Source organism: Narcine bancroftii, chromosome 5, assembly GCF_036971445.1.
Source record: "Narcine bancroftii isolate sNarBan1 chromosome 5, sNarBan1.hap1, whole genome shotgun sequence".
Lineage (NCBI taxonomy): Eukaryota > Metazoa > Chordata > Chondrichthyes > Torpediniformes > Narcinidae > Narcine > Narcine bancroftii.
The window spans coordinates 50,502,303-50,525,076 of NC_091473.1; the positions used below are offsets into that span (position 1 = coordinate 50,502,303).

The window sequence follows — 22,774 nt, forward strand, 5'->3', positions numbered from 1 at the left end:
TATTGCATCTTTTTACCAAAGCTTACTCTGTGGTGGTGCTATCAAGCCACTTCTGGTGATTTTCATTACAGTCCATAAGGTACATCCTATCTTCTCGATATCTCCAGTACTTCAATATGGAATAGCATTAACACATGTTGTTGAAGGACACAGTAGGTGGCATACATGAGAATGTTTCTGACTTGTTGATGTTTTACTTGAAGCCATGAGAAATCATAAGGTCTGCTACTCCCTCCTGTATACCTCAGAGGAGGTATAAGTTGTACGGCAAAAAATGCAATAGGGTGATCTTTCACGCTGTCTGTGAAATATAATTTTGTAAGCAAAACAATGCTTCTCAAGTCCTCCCAATTTAACCATCTGTCCCCAGATGTTTGAGAAGATTTTCAAGTTCTGTGCTAAATTTGGTGCCATGGTCAATATTTGGGGGTCCACTTTGTTTTCGATCCTTTGAGCTTTTTTAAAAAAAATTTATTTTTCACACCATAAACCACATTGACCATTATACATACATTTTCCTTTTCCCTCCCTCCTCCCATCCCACCTTCCCTACCTCCCCCCCCATCCATTTAAAGTACAAAATCTAAGATACATTAAACCAGTCAAACAATGTTGTCATTCAATAAAAATAAACAAGAAATTCCACTGAGTCAGTTCTTTTCATTTCCTTCTCCTTTCGTTAATTTAGGTGGTGAATGTCCCTGGTAGGTTTTCTCTATTGTGTTTCATGTATGGCTCCCATATTTGTTCAAATATTTCAATATTATTTCTTAAACTATATGTTATTTTTTCTAATGGAATACATTTATTAATTTCTATATACCGTTGTTGTATTCTAAAATTATCTTCCAATTTCCAGGTTGACATAATACATTTTTTTGCTACGGCGAGAGCTATCTTAACAAATCTTTTTTGTGCACCATCCAAATCAATTCCAAATTCTTTGTTTTTTTATGTTACTTAGGAGGAAGATCTCTGGGTTTTTTGGTATATTGTTTTCTGTAATTTTATTTAATATCTGGATTAGATCTTCCCAAAATTTTTCTACTTTCTCACATGTCCAGATTGCATGAATTGTTGTTTCCATTTCTTTTTTTTTTACAACAAAAACATCTGTCAGATACTGTTGGGTCCCATTTATTTAACTTTTGATGTGTATCCAGTTATATTGTATCATACGTAACCTCGTATTTATTGTATTTCTCATCGTTTCAGAACATAACTTCTCCCATGTTTCCTTTTTTATCTTTATATTTAAATCTTGTTCCCATTTTTGTTTAGTTTTACCATTTGTTTCCTCATTCTCCTTTTCTTGCAGTTTAATATACATATTATAAATCTATTGATTATCATTGTATCTGTAATCACATATTCAAAGTTACTTCCCTCTGGTAACCTCAGACTGCTTCCTAATTTGTCCTTCAAGTAGGATCTCAATTGGTAATATGCCAGCACTGTATCTTGAGTTATATTGTATTTATCTTTCATTTGTTCAAAGGATAATGATCTATTTCCTGTAAAACAATTTTCTATTCTTTTGAACTCTTTTTTCTCCCATTCTCTAAAGGAAAGGTTATCTATTGTAAAAGGGAGTAACTTATTTTGCGTCATTATTAGTTTTGATAATTGGTAATTTGTTTTATTTCTTTCTACATGAATCTTCTTCCAAATATTGAGCAGATGATGTAATACTGGAGAACTCCTACGTTGTACCTATTTTTCATCCCATTTATAGAATATGTGTTCAGGTATCTTTTCCCCTATTTTATCTAGTTCTAATCTAGTCCAATCTGGCTTTTCCCTTGTTTGGTAAAAATCTGATAGGTATCTTAATTGTGCGGCTCTATAATAATTTTTAAAGTTTGGCAGTTTGAAGCCTCCTTGTTTATACCATTCTGTTAATTTATCTAGCGCTATCCTTGGTTTCCCCCCTTTCCATAAAAATTTCCTTATTATTTTCTTTAACTCCTTGAAGAATTTCTCTGTCAAGTGTATTGGCAATGCCTGAAATAGGTATAATATCCTTGGGAAAATGTTCATTTTAATACAGTTTATCCTTCCTATTAGTGTTAATGGTAAATCTTTCCAATGCTCTAAATCGTCCTGTAATATTTTCATTAGTGGATAATAATTGAGTTTATATAGATGGCCGAGATTTTTATATATTTGTATACCTAGGTATCTTATTGCTTGCATTTGCCATCTGAATGGTGATTCCTTCTTAAATTTTGAGAAATCTGCATTATTCATTGGCATTGCTTCACTTTTATTTACGTTAATCTTGTAACCCGACACTTCTCCATATTCCTTCAATTTCTTATATAATTCTTTTATTGATAGTTCTGGTTCTGTTAAGTATATTATAACATCATCCGCAAATAAACTGATTTTATATTCTTTGTCTTTTATTTTTATCCCTTTTATATTATTTTCTGTTCTTACCAATTCTGCTAGTGATTCTATAGCTAACGCGAACAATAAGGGTGATAGTGGGCATCCCTGCCTTGTTGATCTGCTTAAGTTAAATTGCTTTGATATATATCCATTTACTGTCACTTTCGCCAATGGCCCCTTATATAATGCTTTAATCCAATTAATATACTTCTCTGGTAAAGTGAATTTTTGCAATACTTTGAATAAATAATTCCATTCTACTCTGTCAAAGGCCTCTCTGCGTCTAAAGCAACTGCTACTGTTGGCGCTTTACTCCCTTCTACTGCATGAATTAAGTTAATAAATTTACAAATATTGTCTGTTGTGCGTCTTTTTTTAATAAATCCAGTTTGGTCTAGATTTACCATTTTAGGTACAAAAATCTGCTATTCTGTTTGCTAATAGTTTAGCTATTATCTTATAATCTGTGTTAAGTAATGATATTGGTCTATATGACGCTGGTGCGAGTGGATCTTTCCCTTGCTTTAGTATTACTGTAATTATTGCTGTTTTACATGAATCTGGTAAGCTTTGTGTTTTGTCAATCTGGTTGATTACTTCCAGGAGGGGAGGAATTAATAAATCTTTAAATATTTTATAGAATTCTATAATCCATCTAGAATCCATCCTCTCCTGGTGTTTTATTATTTGGTAATTTTTTTATTATCTCTTGTATTTCTACTATTTCAAATGGTTCTGTTAATTTATTTTGTTCCTCTATTTGTAATTTTGGTAGTTCAATTTTAGTTAGAAATTCATCTATTTTCCCTTCTTTCCCTTCGTTTTCAGTTTGGTATAATTGTTCATAGAATTCTCTAAAGTTTTCCTTAATTTCTTTTGGATTATATGTAATTTGTTTGTCTTTTTTCCTTGATGCCAATACCATTTTCTTAGCTTGTTCTGTCTTAAGCTGCCATGCTAGAATTTTGTGCGTTTTTTCCCCTAGTTCATAATATTTCTTTTTTGTCTTCATTATGTTCTTCTCCACCTTATACGTTTGTAGTGTTTCATATTTTATTTTTTTATCTGCCAATTCTCTTCTTTTAGTTGTATCTTCCTTCATTGCTAATTCTTTTTCTATATTTACTATTTCCCTTTCCAACTGCTCTGTTTCCTGATTATAGACCTTCTTCATCTTGGTTTAATCTCCATCTATACATTCTTGGAGGGATGTCCTCTAACTCTATTGTCAATATCAAGGGTGAATGGTCCGATAATATTCTAGCTTTATATTCTGTTTTTCTTACTCTAACTTGCATACGAGCTGATAACAGAAATAGGTCTATTCTTGAGTATGTTTTATGTCTAGCCAAATAATATGAATATTCCTTTTCCTTTGGGTGTTGTTTCCTCCATATATCCAAAAGTTGCATTTCTTGCATCGATTTAATTATAAATTTGGTTACTTTGTTCTTTCTGTTAATTTTTTTCCCAAGTTTTATCCATATTTGAATCCAAATTAAGGTTGAAATCCCCTCCTATTAATATGTTCTCTTGCATATCTGCTATCTTCAAAAAAATATCTTGCATAAACTTTTGATCTTCTTCGTTAGGTGAATATACATTGAGTAGATTCCAAAACTCCGAATATATCTGACATTTTATCATTACATATCTCCCTGCTGGATCTATTATTTCCTCTTCTATTTTAATTGGTACATTTTTACTGATTAATATAGCTACTCCGCTTGCTTTTGAATTATATGACGCTGCTGTTACATGTCCTACCCAATCTCTCTTTAATTTCTTGTGCTCCAATTCAGTTAAATGTGTTTCTTGCACAAATGCTATATCAATTTTTTTTTTCTGTAAATTTAGCAGTTTCTTCCTTTTGATTTGGTTATGTATTCCGTTAATATTTAAAGTCATATAGTTCAACGTAGCCATTTCATACTTTGTTTATCTTCCCTTTCCGTTTCTCCATCATCACCTTTCCCTCTTATCCATTTCTGCTTTCTTGTTTTGAACACTTTATAAGACAACATTTCTAAAACATGAAACATTTTCCTTATTCTCCTATTTAAAACTTCTTTAACCCCATTCTTCCCTCCCCCTCCTGAGTTGCCCTTTATCCCTTGTCGGGCAACCACATCTCCCCTCTCCATTTGGATTTGCGAATTCACTCGCAAATGTCAACTGATTTTGCAGTGACCGTAACTCCTCCCCTCCCAGCCCCCCCGGAAAAGATTTCAATTTTCATATGTAACAAAGGTCACTCTTTTAATTCCTTCCTTATTCCCTTTCATTCCCTTATTAATTCTTATCTATACTCTATATATTTTTCTCTAAATACGGATATATTCATGTATACACACACATACATATACCCATATACACACATACATATAGTTCGTGGTCATTTTTATTCTCATTACATGTCTTCATCTCTCTGCTTGTTTTGTAGTTGTTCTGCAAATTTTCGTGCTTCCTCTGGATCCGAGAATAATCTGTTTTGTTGCCCTGGAATAACTATTTTAAGTACCGCTGGGTACTTTAACATAAATTTATATCCTTTTTTCCATAAGATCGTTTTTGCTGTATTGAACCCCTTCCTCTTCTTCAAGAGTTCAAAAGTTATGTCTGGATAGAAAAAAATTTTTTGACCTTTGTATTCCAGTGGCTTTTTGTCTTCTCTTATTTTCTTCATTGCTTTCTCCAATATGTTTTCTCTTGTTGTATATCTTAAGAATTTTACTAAAATGGATCTTGGTTTTTGCTGCGGTTGTGGTTTCGGGGCTAAAGCTTTATGTGCCCTCTCTATTTCCATTTCTTCCTGTAATTCTGGTCTTCCTAGGACCCTGGGGATCCAATCTTTTATAAATTCTCTCATATTCTTGCCTTCTTCATCTTCCTTAAGGCCCACTATCTTTATATTATTTCTTCTATTATAGTTTTCCATTATATCTATCTTCTGAGCTAACAGCTCATGTGCCTCTTTAACATTTTTATTAGATTCTTCTAATTTCTCTTTTAAGTCCTCTACTTCCATTTCTACAATTATTTCTCATTCTTCCATATTATCCACTCTTTTTCTTATCTCTGATATGACCATTTCTATTTTATTCATTTTTTCTTCTGCACTCTTAATTCTTTTTATCTCATTAAATTCTTGTAATTGCCATTCTTTCACTGATTCCATATATTCTTTAAAATAGATGTATCCACTGTCTTGCCTTTCTCCTCTTCTTCCATTTCTTTCTGTTCTTCTTCTTCTTCCTCTGGTTGACCATCTGTTGTTTCCTTGTTTTCTTTTTACCCTCTTCTTTCTTGTTGTCGTTATTTTCTGTGTTCTGCACCTGCTGCTGTGTTGCAGGTGTCTCTCTCAGCTGTGGAGATCGACTCCGCAGCTGATCCCCCCTCCCGTCAGTGTGTTTTTTTTGCATGCGCGGTTGCGCACTTTTACTCGGCTCTGTGAGCCATTTTTGTAGTCCCGAGCCCGGGACTTCCACTGACCTGAGGGAGCGGGCTTCTCTCTCCGCAGCGGGCCTCCTCGGACAGGTAAGGCCTTCACCTTCTTCTTCTGACGTTCTTTCTTCTTATCTTCTTCCCATTGTTTTCGACTTTTCTCTCTTCACTGCCATTTTCTTCTCACCTTTATTTTTACTTTGTTTTAAATTTTAATCTTGTACCTTTGTGTTTTGTGCGTTTTTTTTTAAACTTTTCCGGAGAGGGCTGGAATTCCCTGACCGGCCACTACTCCATCACGTGACTCCCTCGATCCTTTGAGCTTTAATGTGGCTACATAGTTTGTTAAATATTTCAAAAGGGCAGCCTGATTGCCATGTGTCTGCATTAAGAGGCCAAGACAGAAAAAAATTGGCAGATTTCCTTCCTTTCTCACTCACCTTCCCAAAAGGCATTTGCAAATTATATGTGATTTTATTTTCAGAATTCTAAAGCAATACAGAGATTAAATTCCATGTTTACCATACTGGAATTTGAACTTATAATTTTGAACTAGGCCCATACCTGTGGCCTACTAATCTACAACTGTGAATGTTACAGCCCATGCAGTGGGAAGGTTGCCAGATTTTTCATGGTTTCCAATAAAATTACAGATCAGTAAATGGCTACTGTACCTTGCCAGTTCCTGGAGGCCCAGCCAACAAAACAGCTCTTCCAGCCATTTTCTTACTCCTAATCAGTTCCACTATGATTCCACATGCCTAAAGAGAAAGATTAGTACTATTAAATGGGATATACTATGTATTAATTTCCAAAGAAAAACAAAAAAGGCAGTATAGAACATTCTTGACAATTGGCACCAATAAAACCAACTTCTTGCTTTGTCATTTTAAATACATCTATCAGATCTCCTTGCAACTCCCACTCGCCCTGTTCCAAGGTTAATAAATCCAACTTATCCTCAAGACAACCAAAGCATTTTAGCCCAAAATATTTTGTTAAGTTTCTTCTACTACCACTCCAAAAAGTCTGTATTCTTCTTAAATGTGAAACCCAAGAGTGGACCCAATACTCCGTATATACTCCATTTGTGACCAAACTAGATTTATAAAGTCACCATTACTCTTTACACCTATATTTACAAACATCTTTCAAGTTTTTTTTAAACCATTTTTTTCTTTTACTCCTGACATTTTTCAAAGATTTCTGCACACACATCTGAGTCTCCATGTTCTTGTATGTCTTTGAAAATTGACCCCAAGTTTATATTGTCCCTTCTCATCTTCCTATCAAAATGAAACTTCACTTTTCTCAGAACTAAAGTTGATTTATCACTCATCCACCCATTCTAGCAGAACAGATTGTTGGTCTATTATTGTACTCATGCTTTACAATATGATTAACTTTTGTAACATGCACAGATTTGAAAAATGTTCCCAGTATACCATCCAAAAAACTAATATATTAAGAGAACCAGTATCCTTTGCATTGACCCTCTCCCTATTCCGAGAGGACTCCACTTTCATCCAGTACAACACAATTCTCTTCTAGCCAAATTTAATTTCATTGCAATTAACTCATTTATTCCATGGCTCTTGTTCTCAAAGAGATATCTATTTTGTCATATGTGCATTTTATCCAACCTCATCTATTGCATTTGGTGCTCCCGATGCAGCCTCCTCCAAATCAGAGACAAGCCCAGACTGGAACTGAAGAATCATAAAACACTACAGCACAGAAAGAGGCCTTTTAGCACATCTATTCAGTGAAGAACTATTTATTTGAGGTGCAGGTTGATGGGACCTGAAACCCAGATCATATCCCTCTGTGACCCTCCCATCCATATATCTATCTAATCTCTGAAATGTTGAAATCCACAACCACTGCCTCCACTGGCAGCTTATTCCACACTCTCTCTACCCTCTGAGTGAAGGTCTCCTTAAATGGTTTAGATTCCTCCCCCACCCAGCATTGTGTGAATTCTGAGGCTTTGAGATTTCCTGCTTCTGGCTTATTCCTTGAAAAAGGGTTCAGGCTCAAAACGTTGGCAATATATCTTTGCTTTTTATGGACGGTGATCAGATCGCTGAGTTCCTCTAACATTTTGTGTGTTTTTACGAATGTGCCCCTTAAACATTTCATCTTTCACCCTTAACCCATGACCTCTCATTTTTGTCTCGGTGGGAAAAAAACCTGTTTGCTTTTACCTTATCTATATCCCTCAATTTTATGTTAATGTATCACATCTCTCCTCAAATGACTATTGACCAATAGCATTCACATCAACAGCGATGAAGTGTTTTTAAAGACTAGTATTGAAGCATATCAGCATGTCTGAGTGGCAACATGGATTCGTTCCAATTCACCTTTCATAGCAACAGGTCTGTGGTGGATGCCATCTCATTGGCTCTACACAAAGCCCTGGAACACTTGGACAACAAAATGCATGCATCAAGATGCTCTTTATTGACTACAGTTTGACATTTAACATCATCATCCCCTCAAAACTGATCAACAAACTCCAAGACCTGGGATTCAACATCCTACTATGTAATTGGATCCTTAATTTCCGTACCTCCAGACCACCATCAGTGAGGATTGCAAAAACATGTCCCGCACAATCTCCATCAGTACCAGAGCACTACAGGGGTATGTTCTTAGTCCCCTGCTTGGAAGTCAATATCTTGGAGAATACTTCCTGGACTCAACACACTAATGGGATCATGAAGAAAGCACGCCAGTGCCTCTACTTCCTCAGGAATTTGCGGAGGTTTGGCATTTCTAGAGATGTGGTGGAAAATGTGCTGACTGGCTGCCTCACTGTCTGGTATGGGGATACCAATACCCTTGAGCATAAACCCTGCAAAAGGTAATGGACCCAGCCCAGGACATTACAGGTAAAACTCTCCCCATTATTGAGAAAATCTACAGGGAATATTGCAATCAGAGAGCAGCAGCGATCATCAAGGATTCACACCACATAGCTCACGCTCTGTTTTCACTGTTATCATCCAAAAAATGGTGTAGGTGCCAAAAGATTTGCACGTCCAGGTTCAGGAACAGCTGCGACCCCTCCACCATCAGACTCCTCAACCACAAACTCAATCACGGATTCCTTTAAGAACTCTTAATTTTGCACTTTGTTTTTTTTTAAAATTCTATTTGTATTGCATTTTATTTACATGTGTACGTTATAGATTTTTTTCCCCACTACCAATAATTGGTAATTCAGCCTGGCCCACAGGAAAAAGAATCTTAGGGTGATGTCATGCATGTACCCTGAGAATAAATCTGAATCTCATTCTCCAACACTCCTATTCAATCTTTCTCTCTAACATAGCTCTTCAAGTCCTAGCAACATCCTTGTAAATTTTCTCTGCACTCTTTCATTCTTATTGATATCTTTCCTGTAAGTAGATAGGTGACCAAATCTGCACATAATACTCCAAATATGGTCTCACCAGTGTCTTATATAACTTCACCATAACATCTCAACTCTAAAATTCAATACTTTCATTTAAGAAGGCTAACGTGCCAAGTTTTATGACTTGATCTAATTGTGACACCACTTTCAAGGAATTACATATCTGTATTCCCAGATCCCTGTTCTACTGCACTTTGCAGTTCCCAAGTTTACTGTGCCTATCCTACCTCAGTTACTCCTCCCAAAATGCAACACCTCACACTCGTCTGCATTAAATTCATCTGAAATTTTGCAGCCCATTCTCTCATGCACTCCACCTCCAATGTTTGTGTCATCTGCAAATTTGCTGATCTAATTTACCACATTACCATCTAGATCATTGATATAAATGACAAACAACAATGGACCCAGCACTGATACCTGAGACACACCATTCATCATGGGTCTCCAGTAAGAGAACCATCCCTTTACCAGCACACTCTGGCGACTCCCACAAAGCCAATCTCCAACCCAATTTATTACCTGATCATTGATGCCAAGCAACTGAACCTTCTTGAATAACCTCTTGTGTGGGACCTCGTCAAAGGCACCCATGTAAACAACCACTACCTCTCCTTCGTTAATTTTCCTGGTAACCTTTTTAAAAAAACTAAGATTGGATGGATACAACCTACTATGCACAAAGCCACGTTGACTTCCTAATCAGTTCCTGACTATCCAAATACATGTACATCTAGTTTCTTTACATACTTAACCACTACTAACCTTCCCATTTTTGTTCTCTTTACTATATCACCCATCTTCACTTATTTTTGCCACTTTCTCTGTCATCAGATCACTACATCACACCTTGGTCATATCAGATTCCAGCACTTGCTGCATTTGCGTCCCTGCTCATCATCCTCTAGCAGCTTCACCTGTCCCTTCCAACCTGGCTCCTTTCGCTATTTTTTCCCTCCTTGATCATATCCACCTATCACATACATGCCTCTTTCTCTCACCTAATCTCCACTCCCACTGTCTCCAACTACCTATTATTTCTCAGCCTTCCTTACTCCATCCATCACCACCTGGCCACCCTCACCCCTTATCCTCTCTTCCTTATATTAGCTATCTTCCCCCCCCCCAAACTATCAATAATGATGAAAAGCTTCCATATGAAACATTGATATTTTGTTCCTTCTCTATAGATGCTGCTGGATCCACTGGTGTCCTTCAGCAGTTTGGATTTTTTTGCTCCAGATTTCAGGATCTGAAGTGTCTCAGATTTAATGTCAGAGTACATACATGACATCGCATAAAACCCTGATTCTTTTTCCTGTAGGTGAGGCAAAATTACATTATTGGTAGTGCAAAAAAAAACTACACAATGTACAGCTGCAAAAAAATGTAATTAACTGACTTTGCAATACAGAGAAGGAAAAAAACAAACAATAAATTGCAAAAGTAAGAGACAACTGAGTTCCTGATTGAGATTATTGTTGAGGAGTCTGAGGGTGGAGGGGTAGCAGCTGTTCCTGAATCTGGTGGTGTGAGACTTGTGGCACCTATACCTCTTTCCTGATGGCAGCAATGAGAATAGAGCATGTGTTGGGTGGTGTGGATCCTTGATAATTGCTACTGCTCTCTGATGGCAATATTCCCTGTAGATATTTTCAATGGTGGGGAGGATTTTGTTTGATGTCCTGGACTGGGTCCACTATATTTTGCAGAGCTTTACACTCAGGCAAAGAAACTCAGCTGGTCAAACAGTAGCAAACAAAAAAATATAAGCCACATTTTGGGCTTAAGACCTTCAACAAGATATAGAAGATGTCAGCAGACGTTTCCCTGTCGGAGCCGCCTTTCCCCACCCACCCTATCCTTTTGTTCGGAGCCGCCTTTTCCCACCCACCCTATCCTTTTGTTCGGAGCCGCCTTTCCCCCCCCCACCCTATCCTTTTGTTCGGAGCCGCCTTTCCCCCCCCCACCCTATCCTTTTGTTCGGAGCCGCCTTTCCCCCGCACCCTATCCTTTTGTTCGGAGCCGCCTTTCCCCCGCACCCTATCCTTTTGTTCGGAGCCGCCTTTCCCCCGCACCCTATCCTTTTGTTCGGAGCCGCCTTTCCCCCGCACCCTATCCTTTTGTTCGGAGCCGCCTTTCCCCCGCACCCTATCCTTTTGTTCGGAGCCGCCTTTCCCCCGCACCCTATCCTTTTGTTTGGAGCCCCCTTTCCCTCCCACCCATCCTTTTGTTTGGATGCTTGCCAACATTCTTCCATAGTTTGATGAAGGGTTCAAGCCCGAAACTTCAGTTATGTATTTTTACTTTGCTACATAAAGTACACTGTTTGACCAGCAGAGTTTCTCTGGCATTTTGTGTTTTTACTTCAACCATGGTGTTTTCAGCTTTTCATGATTTACTTTTTATGCTCAGGCGTATTGGCGTCCCCACACCAGACCTTGATGCAGCTGGTCAGTGCACTTTCCACCACATATCTATAGAAATTTACCAGGGTTTCCACTGTAATATCAAATTTCTACAAACTCCTGAGGAATTAAAGGCACTGACGTGTTTTCTTCACCATGTCATTAGTGTGTTGGGTCCATGAAAGGTCCTCTGAGAAAGTGACTCCCAAGAACTTAAATTTGCTCATCCTTTCCACCTCTGATCCCCCAGTGATTACTGGATCATACACCTCTGGATTTTTCTTTCTGAAGTCAACAATCAGCTCCTTGGTTTTGGTGAGAATGAGTTTGAGGTTGTTGTTGGTTCATCATTCGGCCAAGTTTTCGAATTCCCTCCTATATGCCGAGTCATCACCTCTTCACACAACCCACTACCATGGTAATGCCAGCGAATTTGTAAAATGTTGTTGTCAAACCGAGCCACATAGTCATGGATGTAGAGCAGGGGTTGAAAACCGTGGAGATTATGGAACAGATGCTCTTACAAATACTAACTGATTGTGGTCTGTTGGTGAGGAATCAGGATCAGGATCCAAGGTTGAATTCCAAGTCTTGGAGTTTGCTGAACTGTAATTGATAAAGTATGTAGTAAAAGTAAAATTAAAACACTAAAGTCTGCAGACATCGTGGTTGAAACACAGCTTGTCAAACAGTGCCCTTTGTACAGCAAAGATAAAAATACTTAGCTGAGGTTTTGGGCTTGAGCCCTTCATCAAGGAATGGAAAAATGTTGGCAGGTGTCTGAATAAAAAGGTGAGGAGGTGTGGTCACAAAGGCAGGGGGAAATAGGTGGAGGGGGAGGAAGGGGACAGCAACAAGCAAGGGGAGAAGGGATGGCTAAGTGAATAGAGAGGGAAGGAAGTGGAGAGCGGAGGGAAAGAAGACAGGGAAGGACTCACTTGTGTATCTGCAGGATTGATTTACTGCATCTAGTGCTCCCTTTGTGGCATTCTCTATATTGGAGAGACTGGGCATAGACTGGGAGATTGCTTCGCTGAGCACCTTTTCTCAGTCTGCACCAGTGACAGGGACCTCCCAGTAGTCAACCATTTCAGTTCTGTGACTCAATCCCATAATCACATCAGTCCATGGCCTCATGTACTATCCCACAAAGACCACCAGTAAATTGGAGGAACAACACTTGATTTTCCATCTGGGCACTTTGCAGTAGGATGGGATTAACATCAACTTTTCCAGTTTCTGCTAACCTGCTCTCTTTTCCCCCCTCCCTTCCCTCTTGTCTTCTTTCCCTTAGCTCTGTTCTACAATAGGCAAATTGAAACAGATCCAGGTTGCTGCTCAGACAGGAGCTGATTTGCTTCAACATCAGCCTTTCAAAACACTTCATATCTGTTGATGAGTGCCACTGGTCGATGGCACTTAGGCATGTTACCACACTTTTCTTTGGCATTAGTATGATTGACGACTGTTTGAAACAGGTGGGTACCACATCCTGCCAGAGTGAGAGTCTCTTAATGTCATCTGTTTCTTCACCAAAAAAAAGTGCCCTTGAACTTTGTTGGATGTTATTTACCTGTAACAAATCTATTCCCTATTCATATTAGCAAGAAATCTGCAATGTTCTTATAATAACACATTGGATACAGATCGATGGCCTTAGCTATTCAAGAATGCATCAGTACATTACATACTTGCATTAAATTTTGGTGAGGCAGTATTTGTATGGTCTAGATTTTTCCTATTATAAACACCGACTCAAATTAACTACTTAATATGCCTGCCAAATTCTCATGAGGTGAAGAGCGGGGTTGGGGGGGGGGTGAATGAATAGTAAAGTGTGGAAGGTGTGCTCTGAGGGTGAAGGGTGGGGAGGGAGAAGGGTGATTGAATGGTAAAGTGTGGAGGATGGATGTGATCAGAGAGGTGAAGAGCAGGGCGGGGGGCGGTGAGCGGGAGAGGGAGCGGAGAGCCGGTGAGCGGAGAGGCGAAGAGTGGGGGTGGGGGGGAGATCGGAGGGGTGGGTGATCGGAGAGGTTAAGAGCGGGGGGGGGGGGGGGATGGTATAGGGAGGTGAAGGGCAAGAGGGCTGTCGAAGTTGGAGGGTAAAGCATACGATGAAATGAGGGCTAAGAGTCGGGTTGAACCCGCTCGCCATTCACCTCTCGGGCGTTCTCCTGGCCCACCAGCCCGGCTGCCACCGCCTTGGCCATGCCACTCTCGTCCAGCCCCAGTCCTTTCACATGGCTGTGGCTAGCAATCCGCTGGGTCTTGGTGGTGCTTTTAACTTCCTCGATTTTCATTGCTGGGTTTCTTGCTCCGGATCAACTCCAGCTGCCGCTCCTTTCTTGCTCGAGTCAAACGCCGCCTTATTCACACTCCAAAGCGCGTGTTACTAAGCGAGACTGGATCTTCACCTACAACCTAACTTGTCAACACAAAGCAACGCCTTCTCTCGTTTGTTATTGGATAATAGTCCATCAATCACAGGATACTTTTCGACCAGTGGCCACAGCTCCATCAATCATTGTAAGAACGTTCAGCGAGTTAGGTTGTACACAATTTCCTTCTCTGTCGTTAAGGATGGTCAACGCGTTCTCACCAACGGAAATAACCCGATCTCTATTTCTATTGGTTGTTGGTAGAACAGTTTCGATTGTGATTGGAAAATTAGGTTGTCAATCATAAGGTCACCAATTCGCAGCAAGGGAAACGAAGAATCTGCGTCAGTTAATTTCAGCAATTATAAAATATTTTATATATACTCTATAAACATTAAAAATTGGATATAAACCTGAATGGTTTTGCATTAATGTTTGATGTTATTTTAAAACATTATAATTTTAGAATGTTAGCAAATTTGAAATGTATTTAAATCAAGATGTGAAACACATTTAAGGTATTCCCCACTCCGGTCTCCAATACCACTATCTCCAGTAACCCTAGTGATGTCCATGTCCCTCAAGGGAAGAAGTAAGCACTGGATGAATCACCTAATGTTTCGTCTGTATGTAATTAATGCTTTTGGGAAACAGATGATTTTGTCACATCATATGGGAGAATTACCTGTTCTTATTCTTTTTTTTTCCTTTGGGGAGGGGGGTCTTTCTTTTTTGGTCTCTTTTTTTTTCCTGTTTCCTACTGTTAAGGATCGACGTGGTGTGTAAAACAATAGTGCAGAATTTGACAATTGTGATAATGTGTTGATTCTTCCTTCTTTGTTTATCAACATGTAGTTCAGTTTTGGTATTGTATATATTTGTAATGTTTCTTTGATTTTATTTGTTTTGTAACTCCATGATTGAAAATTAATAAAAAAGAGAAAAAAATGTGAAACACTGAGTTTAACAGTTCTCATTGAGCAAGGCTCCTCAACTCTCTTTCTGTTACATTGATGAATATATTGCACCCACGATGATCTTATCAACTTTATCAAATTTGCTGCCAACTTACATGCTGATCCCAAATTCACTTGATCTGTCTCTGGTAACTCTTCACTTTCTTGATGTTTCTGCCTCCAATTCAGGAGACAAACTATAAACCCATTGACTCCGACAATTATGTTGACTATACCTTTTGCCATCCTGTCTCCTGTAAGGATTCTTTTCCTTTCTCTCAATTCCTCATTCTCCACTACATCTGCTTCTAGGATGAGGTTTTCCATTCAAAGGCATCTGAGATGTTCTTCTCCAGAAAACATGGCTTCCGTTCCACTGCTCCTCCATCAGCTCTCACCTCATCTCCTCTATTTCCAGCATATCTGCCCATCTTTTTCACCATTGATGCAACAAAAAGAGAAATTGCCTCATCTTCACTAACCATCCCACTTGTCGCTACATCCAACATATTCTCTGCTAGTTCTGCTACCTACAACGTGATTCCACCAACAGGCACATCTTCCTCTTCCCTCCTCTAGGTGTTTTCCATAGGGATTATTCCTTCTGTGAATCTGTTGTCAACTCATCCCTTTCCATCAATCGCTTCCCTGCAATCTACTCCTGTGACTGCAAGAAGTGATACACCTTATACTCTTGGCCATTTCCAAGGAGAAGACATTAATGTCTGTTAATTTCCTCCCCAGTTTCTCAATTTCCATCATTCTTCTGTCTCCCTTCCTCCCACTCCCTAGCCCCTTCTTTCTTATGCTAACAGAGACCTATATTTCTTAGCTCTCTGCTCATCACTTCTCATCTCCTCCCCCCCCTCACCTGTTTTGACCCATTACCTGTTAGTCTGTACTCTTCCCCTTCCCTCTTTCACCCCATCTTTTTATTTGGGTATCTACCTGATTTTCGGCACTCCTGGAAAAGAGTTCAGATCTGAAACGTTCAATCTGAGTTTCTCCAGAACTCTTGTGCACTGCACTAGATCCCATCATCTGCATATTTTGCTTTTACCCAAGAAATGTAAATGCATCACAGTTTAATAGTTTACAGGTATGCATTTTTCATGGGATTTGGACTTTGCTGAAAAGTCTAGAAATTATTGCCCCATTTTATATTTTGTTCAACATATTAATATTGTAATATCTCTCCAGATTCAACAAATGAGCTTTCTATGGACAACATTGCTCTTCTCATCGGAACTCATGTTTCATGGACGGACACGAATAAGAAGAAACAATGGGTTGGAATGAAACACAAATGTCCGCAGACGCTGTGATTGTAGTGAAAACACAGAAATCTTGGGTTGGAAGACAGGGACCACGTGGAGAGAAAATAAATGAAAGCCCACCCACCAGTTAATTTCTGAATTCTTCTTTGGCTTGACTTCGTGGACGAAGATTTATGGAGGGGTATGTCCACGTCTGCTGCAGGCTCGTTGGTGACTGACAAGTCCGATGGGGGTCAGGCAGGCACGTTTGCAGCGGTTGCAAGGGAAAATTGGTGGGTTGGGGTTGGGTGTTGGGTTTTTCCTCCTTTGTCTTTTGTCAGTGAGGTGGGCTCTGTGGTCTTCTTCAAAGGAGGTTGCTGCCTGCTGAACTGTGAGGCGCCAAGATGCACGGTTGGAGGCGATATCAGCCCACTGGCGGTGGTCAATGTGGCAGGCACCAAGAGATTTCTTTAGGCAGTCCTTGTACCTCTTCTTTGGTGCACCTCTGTCTCGGTGGCCAGTGGAGAGCTCGCCATATAACACGATCTTGGGAAGGCGATGATCCTCCATTCTGGAGACATGACCCACCCAGCGCAATTGGGTCTTCAGCAGCATGGATTCGATGCTTGCGGACTCTGCCATCTCGAGTACTTTCATGTTGGTGATGAAGTCATTCCAATGAATGTTGAGGATGGAGCGGAGACAGCGCTGATGGAAGCGTTCTAGGAGCCGTAGTTGATGCCGGTAGAGGACCCATGATTCGGAGCCGAACAGGAGCGTGGGTATGACAACGGCTCTGTACACGTTGATCTTTGTGTGTTTCTTCGGGTGGTTGTTTTTCCAAACTCTTTTGTGTAGTCTTCCAAAGGCGCTATTTGCCTTGGCGAGTCTGTTGTCTATCTCTTTGTCGATCCTTGCATCAGATGAAATGGTGCAGCCGAGGTGGGTAAACTGGTTGACCGTTTTGAGTTCTTTGTGCCCGATGGAGATGTGGGGGGGCTTGGTAGTCATGGTGGGGAGCTGGCTGATGGAGGACCTCAGTTTTCTTCTGAGGTACTGCATACACTGCACTCCATTTCTGAATAGCTTAATGTTTAATAACATCTGTTTCTGGTTCTAGCCATCCACTAAATTACCCTCCTCGAAACTGTTTTCATTTGCGGAACATTTGTTCCACCTGAGGGGAGATTTGAAGCAGATGCACACTGCGTCCGTCAGGGTGAGGTGTCCCCCTCTCTGTTTCTTGGCAACCATGGCGGCGGTAGACACCTTGAATTTCAACGTTGGAGTCCTTGGCCACATTGACAGCGGCAAGACGGCGTTGGCCCGGGCATTGAGCACCACGGCGTCCACGGCGGCGTTCGACAAGAATCCGCAGAGCAGGGAGCGCGGCATCACCCTGGACCTGGGCTTCTCGAGCTTCTGCCTGGCCGCGCCGTCCCACCTCGGGCAGCCACAGTACTCCAAGCTGCAGGTCACGCTGGTGGACTGCCCGGGCCATGCATCGCTCATCAGGACCATCATTGGAGGTAGGCTAAGAGGATCATCAGGAACCAGAGAGTTTTCTGACATTTAATGAAACGTTGTCCAGTCATTTTCTCCCACGGACACAGCTGTATTCCTCCAGCAGATTTTTAAAAACGCTCTACAACTTTCCTTTCTCAACCCCCCTTCCCCTTTATTAAGTGTCTATAAAGGGTCCCGATCTGAAACGTTAACTCATTTTCTCGCCATGACCTACTGAGACCATCCAGCTTCTCTGGTTTGTTCAAGATTCCAGTTTCTGCAGTGTTTTGTGTTTTTTTTTCTTCCTTGACCCTTTATTGATGCAAACACAGAAACAGACATACAAACTCCCTCCCCTTCCTTGTTGAGAGGACGTTCTATCTGACTGTGTGTTAGTACAGAAGCACACTCTTTGGCCCACCTTGTTCCTGCCAACCAAGTCATCCACTCCTACACTGCACAAATGCACTCAGCAGGTCATGCAGCCTTCATAAAACAATAAACATTGTTTCATTAAACAATAACCAGTGTTTTGGACCTGAGCCCTATGTCAGGAATAACAAAGACAAGCAGAAGTTTGAATAAAAAGATGGGGAGATGAGGTGGTAGGGGATAAGAGGAAAGAGATAAAAGGTGGAATTAGGTGGCAGGGTAGAAGAGAAAAAAGCTGAAAAGTGATATGGGGAGAGAGCTGAGGGTAGCTCTGATAGGAGAAGGAAGGGATGGGGTGGGACAGGGATTGGGGGGGGGGATAAAAAGAGACTTGGGGGAAGGGTTAATGGGAATTAGATTAGTCAATGTTAATACAACTGGTTGGACAATGCCAAAATAGATATAAGGTGTTGTTCTTCCAATTTGTGAGTGGCCTTAGTTTTGCAGTATGAGGTCATGAACAGGCATGTCAGTGTGGCAATGGTATGTGCAATTGAAATGATTGACTGCTGGAATGTCCTTGCTGTTGCAATGGACAAAGCAAAGGTGCACACTGAAACCTCCCAATTCTCTCCAATGTCGAGGAGGCCACATTAAATCCATCAGATGCAATAAACGTCCCTACAGATTCACAAGTTAAGTGTTGCTTCACTTGGAAGGACTGTTTGGGGCCCCAAATAAGAAAAGAGTAATTGGTATCAAGTTCAAATGTATTATCATCTGATTACATAAGTACAACCTGATAAAACTGCAGACTCTGGTCCTCGGAGCAAAATGTGCAGACGCACAACCAGACGTTACACACGTGCATATGCAGGACAAATATGCATATATAAAAATAAATATTGTTTAGTAAATATTAGCATCTTGGATGATTAGTGTGATCAGTTCTTTTGGTCATTCAGCATTCTCCATGCCCGTGGGAAAAAACTGTTTCTCAGCCTGCTGGTGCTGGCTGTGATACTTCTATATCTGTTTTCTGACAGGATTAACTGTAAGGTGTTGCATGTGGGTTAATAGGGATCCTCCGTGTTCTCATCTGACAATGATCCCAGTAGATCATGTTGATTGGAAGTGGGTGAAGGAGTCCTGGAGGGAGCAGAACATATGGGAAGTGTAGAAAGGAGGGAAGAAAAAAATGGTGGGATCCTGTTGTATGTGGTAGAAATTGCAGAAATGTAAGTGGAGGCTGGTGAGGTGGTAGGTGAGGACAACGGGAAGAAGGATTCCCATTTGCCTACTTTTGGCCCATGTTTCTCTTAACCTTTCCTGTGCATGTACATGTCTAAGTATCTTTTAAGCAATTACCCACCTCTGGCTACTCAATCCTCATACCAAGCATCCTCTGTGAAAAGGAATCTTTTAAATCTTTCCCTTCTCACCTTAAATCTATGATATCGAGTTTAGACTTTCACATCCTGGGAAAAATGCTCTATTTACCTTAACTAGGCCTTTCATGATATTATAAACCTCTATAAGGCCCCTCTTTAGCCTCCTATACATGCCTGCCAGTCCCAGTAATGTTCTCGTGATCAATGGGCTAGTACATTTGATGTAGTGTTCACGGAATTCAATATGTCTTTTGACAATGTCCCATTCAGGACACTGGTTCAAAAGGTAAGATTGCAAGGCAATTTGGTTCCAAAATTAGCTTTGTAATAGGAAATTGAGGTTGATGGTGGAGGGTTGTCTTTTGTGATTTTACCATTAGTGTCAAAGTTTAATTAGACACAAGGTCTAACGATTTTAAAATTGTCAACAATAACTTGACAATGCAATTGTAGTCAGTTAATACATTGGAGCGATAAGAAGGGGAGTAATGTTTTAAAAACGAAGTTTCCGAATATTGAGGTTTATATGTTAATATGTTTGGAATGTTGTCACAAATCAAAGTATATTAAAAAGAGGTATTTTCTAAGGATAGCATTGAAATAACTTAAAATTTCAAACTCCTTTACTGAATAGGAAATAAATTCAGATTTGATGTCAGACATTTTGTTTTCAAATGTTGGACTGTTAAAGGATGGGGCAACTTAATTGTGAATATGCATTGATTTGCTGTAAAATATCCTGTTCAGTTGGAGATGTTGCAAATAAGGAACTGGATGATGAGCAACTGTAAGATGTTAGACAGCTACAGGAAGAATAAGCATTAGCTTCCTTCATTCTGCTCCATACACCATCTCCTTCACCCAATTGTGGTGCGATTTTTTTTTTAAACCATCCTGACTTTTGATTGATTATCTCTGGCCAGTCGAGAATGTGATATTTTATAATCTCAATTGCACGTTGACCAGTTTATTCTGCATTCTGATGGTTTTATGTTTGGTATATTTCTTACCAGTTACCATTCAGACAGAAAGCTTCAATTGACTCTGCTGGAAGGAGATAAATGGCTTTATTAGATTTCTATTGCAGGTTTTCCTCACTTTGGTATTGACCCTCACAATCCAGAATTGTTCCATCTTTGATTCTTCACCTCAACTTAATTAGCTAATTAAGCATTTTGAGGAGATGGTAAGATGGTATTGATTCAAGTATTGTATCAGCATGCAATAACTGAAGAAGGCAGTTCACAACCTTTCCAAATGGAATTGGGCTATAAATGTTGGCACGTAAGACCACATTTTACAAATGAGTATTAAAATAAAAAACATGGGTTTTGGGCTTGACTGTTCTGCTTGCTCTGATCTTTATGTCCATTTGTGCTCATTTACTAGATTCATAAATGGAAAAATAATCACTGAGAAGAGATACATGATAATACCTAACTGTGAAACCATATAACAATATTAGCTGTTGTATCGGGACAGAAGGAAGGGAGAATTGGGAGGGAACCTTGTAATGTTGCTCAACCCAGAATATAGAAATCTTTGAAGGCCTTGATTTTTTTTTCTGTTTTATTTTTAGTGTATCTTTGGTTCAATTGAGGGTGGCATGGTTAGTGCAATGCTATTATAGTGCCAGCAATATAGTGCTGTGTTCAAATCCAGCACTGTCTGTAAGGAGTTTGTATGTTTCCCCCATGTCTGTGTGGGTTTCTTCTGGGTGCTCCAGTTTCCTCCCACCCTTTAAATCGTACGTGTTGGTTGATTGGGGCATTTAAAATTATTGCTTTTCCAAGAGTTCAATCACCTATTTTTGGCTGTGAAAAGCTCTTAACTCTAGACTGGCATTAACTTTCAATCCCTATAATTGATGGGTCTAAATCGAGTCAGATTGATTGTATCTTTGTGTTCAGATTTTACCTTAATTACTTCTTTGCCTTTTTTTCCCTGATGCTTTATGAACTCTGTGCACTCAAAACATTTCCTCCAGAATGCACAGAAGTGATTAATTTTGTCATACAGATAGTCAACAAAATAATGGCAAAAGGATTAAAGCTGACTGTTATCACCAGATCACCACCAACATGTTACTGATCATCCACAGGCTTGAATCATTTGCTAACTCAAAGGTTGGGTTTCAACAATAGGATCTTGTATTTGATTATACCAATTTTAAAGTTGGATTTGGCATCCTTCCATGAGAATTGCAAAGTGAACTATCACTCAGTTAATGTCACCCTCGTTTGGAGAGGTCTAAGGGATGTCATTGGCAATTGAATGCTAGACTGGCAGAACCAGAAATGAAGGGTCCAGATTCACTTGACAGCAAAGCCCCTGAAGCTGATTTAAAAAAATGAATATACATGATATTCCAAAAAGTCTGGATTCACAGTGCTAAAGACTTTGATTAATTGAACCGGTGCTTTCTCTTCTGCTTTTATTTTTGCATTGAATTGATTATTGTCACAAGCACCAAGATGCAGTAAAAAAGCATGTTAACAAGCATTTTTGCATGTTATCCAGGCAAGTCAACTTGTACAGCAGATAGTACAATATCAAATAAACAATAATGTGGGGAGTAATGTTACAAGTCTATTTGTGCTTTGTATAGAGCAGGGATTGGCAACCTTCAGCATTAAAAGAGCCATTTGGGCCTGTTTCCCACCAAATAAAACCCATCAGGAGCCGCAAAACCAGTTTGATCCCTAAAATGAAGAAAACACCACATATATAGTTTCATTACACTTATGCTATGTATATAAGGACTATAATTTGTTACATTTGTGAAATAAAGGAACTACAAACAGAAAACGACTGACATTTTATTTCTGTTTGTAACAAAGGAAAACAACAAATTCTTTTGAACTCTTTTTTTTAAAAAAAGACACTGGCACGTATAAGTTTCAAATAAAATACACAATGCGGGCCTATTTGAGTCCATCCCTTATTTGTGGAATTAAAAAAAATAAATATTCATTTTAATTAAAAAGAGCAAACAAAAAATGCCAGTTCGTAATTTATTCTGAAGGTTGTTGTCATCTATTGATTTCCTAAGTCACGTAGCTACAGCAGTCAACTGCCAACCTAAATATAAAACACAACTACAGCAGTTCAGGGTCCAATATAAAAATATATATTTGCAAAATAATAACTCATTAAATGATTTATTTCACCTGGTTAATGTGACTTCTGCTCCTGAACCTCACTGCACAGCTGATCAATATCAGGACTGTAAGACGTCACTTCGA

The 22,774-nt window shown here is 39.5% G+C and overlaps 2 protein-coding genes across 5 annotated transcripts in view; one reads left to right on the forward strand and one right to left on the reverse strand.

Moving 5' to 3' along the window:
- Nucleotides 1–14,191, reverse strand: part of ruvbl1 (RuvB-like AAA ATPase 1) — a 110,186-nt gene extending 95,995 nt beyond the window's left edge. The window contains exons 1-2 of one of the 2 annotated variants that reach the window (XM_069937401.1): nucleotides 13,830–14,191; nucleotides 6,513–6,599 (exon numbers count right to left, since the gene is read on the reverse strand). In XM_069937401.1, the coding sequence (XP_069793502.1) occupies nucleotides 6,513–6,599; nucleotides 13,830–13,970 (228 nt within the window). In that variant the 5' untranslated portion in view covers nucleotides 13,971–14,191. The remainder of the gene's footprint in view (nucleotides 1–6,512; nucleotides 6,600–13,829) is intronic. The other variant, XM_069937400.1, reaches the window with a different exon arrangement.
- Nucleotides 14,192–14,561: 370 nt separating this feature from the next.
- Nucleotides 14,562–22,774, forward strand: part of eefsec (eukaryotic elongation factor, selenocysteine-tRNA-specific) — a 494,791-nt gene continuing 486,578 nt past the window's right edge. The window contains exon 1 of one of the 3 annotated variants that reach the window (XM_069937403.1): nucleotides 14,562–14,640. In XM_069937403.1, the coding sequence (XP_069793504.1) occupies nucleotides 14,616–14,640 (25 nt within the window). In that variant the 5' untranslated portion in view covers nucleotides 14,562–14,615. Of the gene's footprint in view, nucleotides 14,675–17,480; nucleotides 17,790–22,774 lie in introns of those variants that run through there. The other 2 variants (XM_069937404.1, XM_069937402.1) reach the window with 2 other exon arrangements.